The sequence below is a fragment of the Dama dama genome, chromosome 26 (genome assembly GCF_033118175.1).
Source record: "Dama dama isolate Ldn47 chromosome 26, ASM3311817v1, whole genome shotgun sequence".
NCBI lineage: Eukaryota > Metazoa > Chordata > Mammalia > Artiodactyla > Cervidae > Dama > Dama dama.
In genome coordinates this window covers 21,924,084-21,938,194 of record NC_083706.1, presented here as the reverse complement: position 1 = coordinate 21,938,194, position 14,111 = coordinate 21,924,084, and the positions used below count along the sequence as shown (strand labels likewise).

The window sequence follows — 14,111 nt, the reverse complement described above, 5'->3', positions numbered from 1 at the left end:
AAGGCTGAAACTGTATATCAAAGGCAGGGGAAGGTCAGGGTGGGCTAGGGCTGAAGAAGAATAATGTAATAATTGACTAGGGGCTCAGATAAGGGGAGGCTTTTTTATAAGAGACTGAACCCATTCTGAAGGAGGAAACTGGCATGATATGTGGGGAGAATAGTGAGTGCTCTGTCAGATTGGGGAAGCTGGTTTGTGAAGAGAAGTGGTGAAAGGTAATATAGATGTAGTACTTTGGGCAAGATTATGGAACGTGGTTAGTACTAAGCACAGAAGTGGAAATTTCTCTCTGCTTACTTTACAGGGAAAATACAATGGATTTTGAATAAGAGCTGACTTAATGAAAATATTGTTAGTGTTCAAAAAGATATATATATATAATGAAGGAAGTTAAGGATGAAGTGTAGAAATCTATTTATCATTCATTATTTTCTTAGCAGTTAATCCTATTTTCTCTGTTACTATGTTTTTTCCTAACGATAAAATTTTCATTAATACAGAAAATTCATAGGACATTGTTTATCTAGATTTTGGACTGTGGTGTTTATGAATATGGAATTTGTTTTTTTTTGACTTCCTAAGTAAAAGCTGCTAAGTACTTGCAGCCTCTCTTTTTTAATGAGTTGAAGTAAATAAGAAGGTCCTAGTTTTTGTATTGTTTTTTTCGAAAGCCAAGAAGCTGTTAATCTGTGGGATACAAATAGGATTAGTTTTTAAAAGGCAAAAAAACAAAACAAATGCCGCGTTTATTTCCTAAGTATTTATGATTATCCATTCGATGGTCCTCATGTAAGATGGCATTTGTGCGGTCTTTCTTTCTTTAAAGTACAAACCTGTTGCATGCCTGTTGTAGAACATTCAGTGAATATATGTGAACAAAAATAAAACACAAGACAAAGTACAGCACCCCCCCTGCCCAGATGATACAGTTGACATTTTCTATGCATTTTTGTTTTCTTTCAATTATATCTACATGTTTATGTGTTCATAAATGAATACACCCACTCACTTATACCAATGCTTTTATTTAATATAAATATATATTTTCATAAGTGAGTATAATATTTTATAACATGTATTTTGCCTAACATATTGTATTTTCCAATAAATGTTTTTAATATCATTTTTAATGACTGCATAAGTGTTCATCAGACTTTTATCAAAATTTTACAAATTGCCTATTATTGGAATTTTAAATACTTTTTCTTTTCCTTATTTTAATGAGGAAAATGAGAGTTTTTGTTTTAAGGCTTTATCTTTGTGCATACACGTGATTATCTAGTGTACCTTCCTAGATTTGGAATTGCCAGAGCAGAAGGCATATAAGTTTTGAAAGATTTTTGATTCTCATTGGCAAATTGCTTTCCAGAAAGGTTATACTTCTTAAAAGTTTTAATTATAAGCATTTATGTTTTCTTCCTCTGTCTTAAATGATATATTTGAGAACTCTGTTGCTCAAGAGACTGTAAGGAATATTTGTAAGGCCACACTAAAGAAGTCACATTTATTAAAAATTAGTACATTATATTTATGTGCACACAAATGTTTCACTATTAAGCCTTTTTTGAGATAGCTAAATTACAGCTGAATAGAACCAAACTCATTAGAAATCTGAGGGATTAGTTAGCTGATAACTAAACAATAGTAAATACGCTTAAATTATAATGTGAAGAATGAGAAAGTGCATATTACAGACTTTGTTGATTCTATGTCTTGGTAGCCAGTTATTCTGGGAGACTGTGGAAGTAATTTTTAGAAGTTGATAAGAATAGCATAGTGTTCTCTGTGTTTGGGATGATGGAAGGGAATCTTGTGTCAAACAGGCAGCTACCTCCATGGTGCCTACAGGGTAAATTGCCACTATATGAAGTCAGATGGCAGAAGGATTTCGATGGCTTTTTGATGCTTCTGCTTGCGTCTTCCCTTCTGGAACTGTGAAATAAAGGCACGATATTCCATAGCACTCCGAAAATGTAGCAGTAGTCAGGCTACATTGAAAGAAGTTAATTTAGCAGAAACGTTTTATAAAAATGAAATATCAATACTTCTAAAACTTTATTTAGCTTGCATTGAATGTCCTTGAAATGCTGAAATAATTTGGCAGGGTTTTATTTTGTGACTTCTAATGATCAAATTGGAATTCCTACAAATTAATATACTTTGCTTATCCCATTTTCTTAATAAGAAAATTATTGTAGCTTAAAAGTGCAACTGGCTGAAAATGGCTAAATGGTCTTAATGGTAAAAATCATACTATATAAATAAAATGTGAGACAAAACATTTTATTTCAAACTTTATTTCATAATGGAAGAAAATAACTATTTGAAAGCCTGTAAGTCATTTAGAGAGCACTATTTGAAAATTGACAGTCAAAAGTCATAATTGATGCAGACTTGTAAAAATAATTTAAATCCACTAGTGCCATAATATGTCACTGAAAAAATAGTGAAAGCCATGGAGAAATAGGTCACTACATTTGTGAAGAAGCTGAGGCCCAATAACACTATAAGTCACTTATCTAAGATCTCAGATCTGGTTCTTCTTTTTTTTTTTTAATTTTTTTTTTTTTATTATTATTATTTTTTTCCAGTGGGTTTTGTCATACATTGATATGAATCAGCCATGGATTTACATGTATTCCCAATCCCGATCCCCCCTCCCACCTCCCTCTCCACCCGATTCCTCTGGGTCTTCCCAGTGCACCAGGCCGGAGCACTTGTCTCGTGCATCCCACCTGGGCTGGTGATCTGTTTCACCATAGATAGTATACATGCTGTTCTTTTGAAATATCCCACCCTCACATTCTCCCACAAAGTTCAAAAGTCTGTTCTGTATTTCTGTGTCTCTTTTTCTGTTCTGCATATAGGGTTATCGTTATCACCTTTCTAAATTCCATATACATGTGTCAGTATGCTGTAATGTTCTTTATCTTTCTGGCTTACTTCACTCTGTATAATGGGCTCCAGCTTCATCCATCTCATTAGGGCTGGTTCAAATGAATTCTTTTTAATGGCTGAGTAATATTCCATGGTGTATATGTACCACAGCTTCCTTATCCATTCATCTGCTGATGGGCATCTAGGTTGCTTCCATGTCCTGGCTATTATAAACAGTGCTGCGATGAACATTGGGGTGCACGTGTCTCTTTCAGGTCTGGTTTCCTCGGTGTGTATGCCCAGAAGTGGGATTGCTGGGTCATATGGCAGTTCTATTTCCAGTTTTTTAAGGAATCTCCACACTGTTTTCTATAGCGGCTGTACTAGTTTGCATTCCCACCAACAGTGTAAGAGGGTTCCCTTTTCTCCACACCCTCTCCAGCATTTATTGCTTGTAGACTTTTGGATAGCAGCCATCCTGACTGGCGTGTAATGGTACCTCATTGTGGTTTTGATTTGCATTTCTCTAATAATGAGTGATGTTGAGCATCTTTTCATGTGTTTGTTAGCCTTCTGTATGTCTTCTTTGGAGAAATGTCTGTTTAGTTCTTTGGCCCATTTTTTGATTGGGTCATTTATTTTTCTGGAATTGAGCTGCAGGAGTTGCTTGTATATTTTTGAGATTAATCCTTTGTCTGTTTCTTCATTTGCTATTATTTTCTCCCAATCTGAGGGCTGTCTTTTCACCTTACTTATAGTTTCCTTTGTAGTGCAAAAGCTTTTAAGTTTCATTAGGTCCCATTTGTTTAGTTTTGCTCTGGTTCTTCTTAAAAGCTATGATTGATCTGTTCTGCTGTGGTGAATCTGAAAGACATCTTTACAGTTCAGGATGGACTGTAGAAAGTGAGTATAACCAAGAACAGAAGCATCCTGCTTCTATAAATTAAATATCTGATTTAAAAGAAAAGGACATAATTTCTTCAAAACATATAAGGATAGTTTATTCTATGAATGTGCAGTCTGTAAAAATCAGGAGAGGGGAAGAAGAGAAAAGAAAAGAATTTCAGGTTACAAGAGAAGAGGAGAACTGAGGAAAATTAAGGGAAAGTAATGTCAATGATGATCACTGCTGCTGCTGCTGCTAAGTCACTTCAGGCGTGTCCGACTCTGTGTGACCCCACAGACGGCAGCCCACCAGGCTCCCCCGTCCCTGGGATTCTCCAGGCAAGAACACTGGAGTGGGTTGCCATTTCCTTCTCCAATGCATGAAAGTGAAAAGTGAACGTGAAGTTGCTCAGTTGTGTCCGACTCTTAGCAACCCCATGGACTGCAGCCTACCAGGCTCCTCCATCCATGGGATTTTCCAGGCAAGAGTACTGGAGTGGGGTGCCATTGCCTTCTCCTTGATGATCACTGTAGTAAGCTTATTCTGTCCTTGGCTTAAATAACTAATAGTGTTATCATTTGAAATCTCCACAAAAGTTCTGAACCATATAATACCCACTAACCAGGAACTGGTCAGACTTGAAATCTTGAAATTTTGGTTTCTTAAATAGTTGAAACCCTCCTATGTGCTATGATTTGAACTTGTACATTGAGTGTTAATTGAACTGGGTTGACTTTTCAACCAGGTTCCTCAGGTTTGTCAAGAAGAGAGGTCCAAGTGTAACCCTTGTAACACTGGGTTCTGTAACACTACATATAATACATTTGGGGGGGAGTGTTAAAATTATACCCTAAGGAAAAATATTTTACAATAAAATTTGTGTTCTACGTTAAGTGTGATAAATGGGTATCATTACTTGAAATGTAAATATTTACATTTTTGTAATATATGTCTTTGTTAACATCCACAGGGACATGAGAAAAACTGGTGGTTTTTTTAAAAAAGGTCCTTGGACTAATATCAGCTGTTAATGTTCAAATCCCATTTTTATACTTTTCTGTGTATGACTTTGCTTGCCACACAAGTGTGTTTGAGGGTGAAAGTATGAGGAACTGGGAGGTTGAGATTCTTTATGTTCTTTTCTTCCTCCTGTCAGATTTCCAAATGAATATTTATTAAGCCAAAGGTAGTGGAGTAGATAAGTGATTTCAAACCAGGTATCTGGTAGCTCTGTAATACCATAGAGACTATTGCAGATTCAAGGACAATAGGAGTGGTGATCAACTGTCAACTTAGCAGAAGAGGCTCCAAGTAGGTGAATCTGCTTTGTGTCAAATTCTCAGTTCTAGAAATTTTGGCATTTTACACTTCAGTCCTCACACTTACACTGCAAAGTATCCTTATTCCTTGAGCAAGTCCAGAGTTTTTAGTACATTGCAAAAGGTCACACAACTTGCATACGTGATGATCTTGGGATCTGGGGTCAGAAATTGATTCTAGTGCCTGTACTCGTAGCCCTCTCTGTGTTAGAATTATGGGTGGGGAAAGGAATAATACACTCCCTCTGTAAATCAGACCAATAATACATTTCTTTGGTTGTTTGCTAAAAGACGTTTGTTTAGCAAGAGTAGAGATAATTTAGGGTGGGAATCTGGATTGAACCAGGCTCTGCATGACCTGTTTGACTTTAAGTTACTAATTGTGCCTCAGTTTCCTGATTTGTAAAATAGGAATAGTAACAGATTGTTGTGGAGAGTAAATTAATTTGTACATGTTATGTACTTTGAACAGTGTCTGTTACCCACTATGAATTCAATTCATCTATTTACTTGTTTGATATCTTTCTATATCTCTGTTTGGGAAGACATAGTCTTTTTAAATTAAATTTAATACTCAGAATAGATTGGTATCATTTTTAGCTTTATTTCTGTTATTATATTTTCCCTTTTGCTTATATATCTACTTGATCTTATTTTATGCGATATCATTTCAGGTTCCTATATGATAGTGGACTCTTCAGATCATGACCCTGGAGAAAAAGCCAGACTTCAGCTGCCTACAATGAAGGAGAACGACACTCACTGTATTGACTTCAGTTACCTGTTATACAGCCAGAAGGGGCTGAGTCCTGGAACTTTGAACATATTGGTTAGGGTGAATAAAGGACCTCTTGCCAATCCAATTTGGAATGTGACTGGAATCACGGGTAGAGACTGGCTTCGGGCTGAGCTAGCAGTGAGCACCTTTTGGCCCAATGAATATCAGGTAATCATCTGTTCTTTTCTGGTTCATGATTTGATGTCATTGGATCTCACTGTGTATATAATACTTAGAGGTAAATTCTAGCCCCATAGGAATGAGAGATGATTTCTTTAGTCCTCCTCCACCACTGTTCTTGAGAAAATGTTTTTAAATATATTGGCACAAAATCTTCAAAGTACAGAAGACATTTCAACATATGGAAAAAGGTAGTTTAGGTACAAAATTTGTTGGTTGTTTGGCAAAGAGCTGCTTACTGACAGACATATTTCTGTATCTCTGTTCTGGAAGAAATAGTCTTATTGAGTTGAGCATAATATTCAGACTGGATTGGTTCAATAACTTCCTGAAAATAATATTTAAAAATAAACATGAAATAGGACTTCATGAAATATGTTATCTGAGGAGAGGCATCTTCAATAATTTTTAAATATTTTGTCAGTTACATAAAGTTAAAAAAAAGCAAACAAAGCCTCACCAAGAATTTGAGTTCTGGCTTCAAGGTAAAACTAAAGGATTTCAGTTTAGAGTCTTCAGTCTAGTGACTAAGTGGCTGCTTCATTCTATTCCATTGCCACTTGACTGTCTAATTACTCATTATGACTCGAAAGTCTCTCTGTACATGACCTATCAGGGCTTTTCCAGCCCAACCATTAAAAAAAAACAACCAACAAAGAAACATGGTCCATATGTTGGACCAACCAAACATGGTCTTTGGATTCCACTCCCCACAAATGCTTGATTTAATTATGAGTAAACTGAACAATGAATAGTGTCAGTACCTATGTTGTGAGTTATGTGACTGAGTTTATTTGGTTTAACCAAAAAAGTCCATTTACCAGTTTGGAAAGTTATTAAGTAATCTTCATGTGAGGTTTAGTACCTGGTAACAGAAAGTTCTCTCTCCTGAAAATTCCCTTCTGTGCTAGATCTTATAGAATTTAAACTTTTAAAAGATCTGCCTATTTGTAGCTTATTATAGAGCTTAACAGAGATGGGTTATGTAAAAGTATATTTTTATTATCATCAGTGAGTAATTTATAAGGTAATAACAGTTTTATTTCTACTTTAAAATAAAGCATGTTAAGCTTATCTTTATTCCTGGGAAGAGGGGCGAGGGAATCAATCCATTGTTTTAATTGCTTTGTTTTTGAATTGCTTTTTTGTTTGTTTGTTTTATTAAAAGTCTCTTGCTTCATAGTTATAGTTCTAAAGGTAAGGTTCTCCGTTTAGGGTTATGTGTCTATGAAGATTTCAGTGGATTCTTATTAGGTGCTAGTTCATTCCATTATTCCTGAACAGAAGGATGTTTCTCGGCAATCCTGGAGAGCCATCTGCTTCTTCAGGGCGCAAATAGGAGGGCTGCTTATGTGGTAGGTGAGTGGATGGAGCTGTGTAAAACGAATGCTAAAAGCACTGAAGCAAGATTACTGGGCTCGTCTCTGACAACAGTGGGCTGATGGCTGTCATTGCTGGGTCACCTCACAGCACATTGTCTTTGTACTAATTTCTTTATAATCTGTTACTGGAGCTTAACATAACACTGAAAAGAAAAAGCTCCGATTCAGCAAAACAAAGCTGTCAATGAATTCAGCCTCCTAAAAATAAGTTAAAGGACTTTCCTGGTGGCTCAGACAGTAAAGCATCTGTCTACAATGCGGGAGACCTAGGTTCGATCCCTGGGCCGGGAAGTTTCCCTGGAGAAGGAAATGGCAACCCACTACAATACCCTTGCCTAGAAAATCCCACGGATGGAGGAGCCTGGTGTCCATGGGGTCGCAAAGAGTCGGACACGACTGAGTGACTTCACTTCACTTCAAAATAAATTAAAGCTAAGATAACAAACCTAGCAGAAATATTAAAAATTTGGGTTCTAGAGTCAGGTTGCTTATATTCAGCCCTGTTTTTTGTTTGCTACCTGCATAAATAGTTCATTAAAGGATCAAATTGTTAGTTATATCTTTGGAAATAAAAACCCATAGAGGTAGATTTTGGTAAATTCAACAAATAATGTATCTGTTGTATCATACTGCTGATCCTTTGTAACTTAGAAATAGCATACATTATGCTTTCTCCTATTTTTTGGTAAGATCTATCTTTGAATCAATGATATAACATTTTCTTTCTTTCTCTTTTTTTCAACCAACTTGTAATTTCTATTTTATTTAGTTATTTTTAATTAAAATATAGTTGATTTACAGTGTCGTGTTAATTTCTGCTGTAGAGCAAAATGATTCAGTTATACATATGTATATATTCTTTTTAATATTCATTTCCATTATGGTTTGTCACACTTTACTGAATATAGTTCCCTATGCTATACAGTAGGACCTTGTTTATCCATTCTATTTGTAATAGTTTGCATTTACTAACTCCAAACTCCCAGTCAATCCCTCCTCCCCCAGCCCCTCCCCCATAACATTTCCTTATGGCGCAGATTTCTATAATGTTGCTTTTAATGTTGAGTTCTCATACCAAGAACTGGATGAATGTTTCTTTGTTCAGTCTCATTTTGCATGACAAAGCTGCCTAGGTTACTTGTACCTGCGGTACCTTTAATAAAATCATGCAAAAGGAACCTGTGCAAGTTTCAACCTGGCCAGTGAGATCTTTTTGGAGATCTCTTTGTCTGAGAAAATGATTGCTAAATACATAGAACCTGTGGGTAAATGTCTCTTTGTTGCAGACTAAAATTTGAGCAATAGATCATTCCTTACGTGATTACTTTGCTTCCACATCCTTCTCCTTAACCTGCAAAACTTAACGATCAATGAGAGAAAATAACAGAGTAGAATATTTTTTATTCACGTGCTTAGTGCTCAATAAATTACTTGATTGATGTTTTCATCGATTTTTGTCATTCAGATACTGGTAATATCTGTTTAACAGTTATTAGAAACAACTGTATTTATGTAGGATTTTTGCTATTAGGAAATAACATGAAAAACTTTTGACTATTGCTTAATGCAGAATCTTTATGTATTTTTAAAAATTAAAATATAGCCATTGCAATTGTGCCATTGTACAAGTCTACTCTTTATTCATAAACAAATGCCATTTATTTTTAATTTTTCCAGACTCTAGGTTAAGTAGAATTGTGATATTCATAGAAATTGATCTCCTTGGTTCCACAGTTTTCTCAGCTTCTCTTCTCCAGAGACAGTCTCTGGACTTCTTCTTTACCCTTTTTTTGTTTGCTTGTTTTAACCTGCTCGTTTTTCTAACTCCCTTTCCTTTTGTTTCTCTAGTGAAGACTCCTTTCTGTCTTTGCTTGAACCATTCTGTATCTGACCAGTCATCTTGTACAGCCCCTTTTCACCAAACTTTAGTAATAACAACAGAAGCAATCAAAACTAGGCTGAGAATAGTACTACTTTTAATTATTAATAGTATGGGATAACTTTTGTATAAAAATCACGATCCTGGAAGTGAAAACAAATGCTCCTTGCAAGCCAGTCCTTCTTTTTTCCATTTTTCTGTTGAACTAAATACTGAAAAAGATGCAATATATCTTTGGTATGGTTTTCCCTTCCCACAGATTCCATCTTATCAGATGCCTAAAGAGAAGATTGATGCGGTAATTTAATTCCTAGTTTTCAACCTCAAGAAACCTCAGATTTGAAAAAAAAGATATATGAAATTGTGAAATAAAGGCAAAAGTGATTCTCTGAATAATGAATTTTGGTTACCTGGAAGATTAGGATAAGGGCCCAAGGACTCTGGGGCCAGCACTTCTTAGTGAATCTTGACTCTCCTGTTTAGCAGATGTGGAGTCTTGGGGGTGTTCTTTAATCTCTTTGACTGTAGTTTCCTCATCTGAAAAATGAAGATCACAACAGTACCTGTCTCATTGGGTTTTCTAAGTATTAAATGAGTTAATAGTAGTAAACTACTCATATAGTGGGTGTTTATCATAAATTAGGTTAACATTATGATGAATAAATAAAAAATAACATGAACTCTGTTGGATTTAATAAGTTCTCAGCTTTTTTCTTTAATTGTGAAACATACTATTTTTTTTTTTTAAATAGCAGATTTAGGTTCATAGCCAATTTGAGAGGAAGGTTCAGAGACATCCTTATGTATCCCTGGTTCTCACATATGCATAGCCTCCCCCATTATCAACTCCCACCAGAGAGGTCTGATTGATGAACCTGTGTTTGCTATAATAGATGAACCTGTATTGACATATCATGGTCACTCAAGGGCCTTCCCTGATGCTAGAGGTAAAGAACCTGCCTGCTAATGCAGGAAACATAAAAGACTCGGGTTCAATCCCTGATTTGGGAAGATCCCCTGGAGGAGGGCACGGCAATCCATTCCAGTATTCTTGCCTGGAGAATCCCATGGACAGAGGAGCCTGGCACAGTCCATAGGGTCTCAAAGAGTTGGACTTGACTGAAACTCCTTAGCACAGCACAGCACAATCACTCAAAGTCTGTAGTTAATTTTAGGGTTCACTCTTGGTGTTATACATTCTAAGGCTTTAGACAAATATATAATGACATATATTCATCATTATAGAATCAGAGTGTTTTCACTGCCTGAAAAGTCCTTTGTCTTACACCTATTCATTCCTCTCCACCCCACTCTCTTTTTTTCAGGTTTTTAATTTATTAAAACGTCTGATTTTTTTACACATTATTAGCACATCATGCTAACTTATGGAGATACATGGGTAAAATCCCTCTTTTCCTGAAGCTTACAGTCTAGCTTGGCCATATAAAGATGTAAAGATAAATAAATGTAAAGATGAAAATGTTAATCAGAGGTGGGGTCTGCCTTTAAGGAACCTCGTCCAGATGGGCATGTGAGATATGCGTAGATAAAACTTTGAAACAATATATATTTAATGTAATATATATTTAATAGCAATTATTAAATGACTTAAGAGGGATAGATATAAAATGAGGTGGGAAAAATGAAAACAAAGAATTGTTTCCAAAGTAATTTGAGACAGAAATGGAACTAGAATTCTTGCCTCTTGGTTTCTCTGTTCCTTGATTAGTTTGCTTTCTAGTGTATCTGTTTTGGTTAACCAGCTCTGTCTATAGTGAAACAGGACTAGCAAATGTGAATTTTATTTCTGACATAAGCGTTGCAGTGATACAATAATACATAAGGAATTATTTCTCACCTGTGTCTTTAGAACAATAGATGTCTTTTTAGCTTAGTGTACTAATTATAGAAAATATATTACATGCATTTTATTTGCCATGGTTACAAGTTGCTAATTCCTCCTATTTTTATAGACCTTAAGTAAGTACTGTAAATTTTTAAATTGCTCACTAAACAGAAGCAAAAAGAAAGAAAACAAAAATCAACCCAAATATCATGAGGTATTATCTCAGTGTTAAATCTCAACTGAAGCATAGCACACCTCTAAGAATATAATTTTCTCCACTCTGGAAATCTGACCTGTCTTGAATGTGTAAAACTAAATTCTGCTTTGGGATTAAATCCATTAGTTTCTTACTGAACAGTGAGGTTGTTACCAAATGAGGCAGGCAGACATAACTTCCAAAACTATTAGTGGAAACCTAATCTGCTGTTTTCCATTAACTTGGTGCACATCATTAATCACAAAAATGATGCGTGATGAAAACTACAGGGGTTTGGCCTGAAATTGGAAAGTGATAATATAGCAGAATGTGCCTTTCTTTTCTCACCCCCTAATTCACTGAGAAATAAACACTGAACTTTTGCAAGCCATTTTCTTCTTAACATTTTCCACTGGTTTAAAAAAAAAAACAAAACTGTAAGAACTGGACAAGCATGGGGTCTTTTATTTTTGTTTCCATTTTAAAGGTTTGTGTTAACATGTATTGCACTGATATTTTGGCAGCGGAATGTTTGTTGCACTCCAGAGATACTGCTGCTTTGGATCCAAGAAGATTGGGACTTAAACCAAATGACTGTTTACATAAATAAAAAGTCTCTAAAAGATTGCTCTTGAAGGAGAGGGGCTGAAATAAGAGCACGCTCATGAACCATCCATGCAAAGCATGAGGAAAAGAGGATAGCACTTCTGTGCCATAGCTCTTGGGATGCTTCCAATTTTTACTGGTCTTTATCCAACCGTGTAGAGCCCCACTGAAGAAAGGAGGGTGGCAATATTTTTCTTTCCTAGATGGATTTTCTTTCCTAGTCTGCTTGAGGCACTATAACAAAATACCACAGACCAAGTGACTTAAACAACAGAAATTTATTTCTCTTATGGTGTGAAGGCCAAAGATCAAAGTGCTGGTCTATTTGTTTTCTGGTGAGAGCTCTCCCTGGCTTGCAGGTGCCCACCTTTTCCCTGTGACCTCACATCCCGTCCTCTTCTTCTGTGGGCAGCAGGCCAGTCGGACTTAGGGTCCCACTCTTTTGACCTTGCGCAAAGTCACTTGAGTCATGTCCTACTCTTGCGACCCTATGGACTATATATAGCCTGCCAGGCTCCTCTCTCCATGGGATTCTTTTTTTTTTTTTTTTTTCTGGTAAAAAGGGTCATTTATTTATTTATGTTTTCATTTATTTTTATTAGTTGGAGGCTAACTACTTTACAATATTGTAGTGGTTTTTGTCATACATTGACATGAATCAGCCATGGAGTTACATGTATTCCCCATCCCTATCCCCCCTCCCACTTCCCTCTCTACCTGATCCCTCTGGGTCTTCCCAGTGCACCAGGCCCAAGCATTTGTCTCATGCATATGGGATTCTTCAGGCAAGAATACTGGAGTGGTTGCCACGCCCTTCTCTAGGGGATCTTCCCCACCCAAGGATCCAAACCTTGTCAAATGCCTCCTGCCTTGGAGGCAGGTTCTTTACCTCTAGCCAACTGGGTTCTTAATTACCCCCTAAAGGCACAGTCTCCAAATACAATCACATCTGCAGTTAGGATTTCAGCATATGAATTTAGTGAGGTGTCGTGGGGGACACAATTCCGTCCATTTCACTAGGGATATCCTGTAGGTGTAATGTCTTCATTTTACAACCATTATAAATGACTCTGGCTCATTATTTTATATGACAGTATTGTAGATATTATGCATTTTCTGTTCAGTAGTCTTTCTGCTCACTTTTTTCAGGTACTTTTCCACCTCCCTTACTTCCCCAGCTTACTTTGCAGATGGGAGTGGTGAAGCACTAGCCAGTGAGCTATGATGGAAAGTCACTTGGGAGACTTCTGGGAAAGATGTTATTCCCTGATTAAAAAGGGATCTGTGTTGTTGCATGAAAACATGATGCTTGGCTCTACTGCAATTATTTTGTAACTCAGAGAAAGAAGATCACAAATTGAGGGTAGCAGAAGGAAGTATGGAAGGAACCAGGGTCCTACTCTCAGGCAAAATGACAACAACAATAGCAATAAAAATAACATTATAGCAGCTTTTAGTTGAGTATTCTCCCGTGCAGTTTAAGACATCCTATTATATCATGTCACATCTTTGTTGACCTTTCAGACAATCCCACCTCTCAACACATTGTTTGTAGATAGCACAAGTGAGATATACGGCAAAATTTAAAGTATTTGTATCTATCTATGAATGAAGCAGTTAATATTTTTCAGTCCAGTTACAGAGAGAAGACAAAGCTATATACCTGAAATTGTAAATAGGACTATGATAAAATGAGTCAATGATTGAAAGGAATAGAAAGAAAGGAAGGAAGGATAATTTGTTGAGTTTCTACTATGTATAAAACATTGAGCTAGATACTTCCATATATGTCACCTTTACCTTGTTTTAATACTTGATCAAGTGTCAAGTGAATGTTTCTTATCTTCATGCATGGACTAAGTTGCTGATTATGAAGTGGTCAAAATTATTCCCCTTTTCCTCTTTACTAGTTTAATTTTTCTTTAAAGAATTTGAACTTCAGCCATATCAGTGACATCTGAAGTTAATCATAACTTAATAGGCTTATTTAAGTTCTGGTAATAGTATTTGCCTAACATGGGCATTCTGGCTCATTTTTACAGTAGCACCATACCTTCTGTTTGATGGGCTCTTAACAAATCAGCTTTCTGCTGCTCATTTTTACTCTTAGTGATTCCCTGTTTGTTTCACTGAAAGTATTCCCAATAGATCTGACAAAACTT

The 14,111-nt window shown here is 36.2% G+C and overlaps 1 protein-coding gene across 4 annotated transcripts in view; it reads left to right on the top strand.

Moving 5' to 3' along the window:
- PTPRK (protein tyrosine phosphatase receptor type K) overlaps positions 1-14,111 on the top strand; it is a 611,833-nt gene that overhangs the window by 224,136 nt on the left and 373,586 nt on the right. For all 4 annotated transcript variants that reach the window (XM_061130449.1, XM_061130448.1, XM_061130452.1 and 1 more), the window contains exon 3: positions 5,757-6,028. In XM_061130449.1, the coding sequence (XP_060986432.1) occupies positions 5,757-6,028 (272 nt within the window). The remainder of the gene's footprint in view (positions 1-5,756; positions 6,029-14,111) is intronic.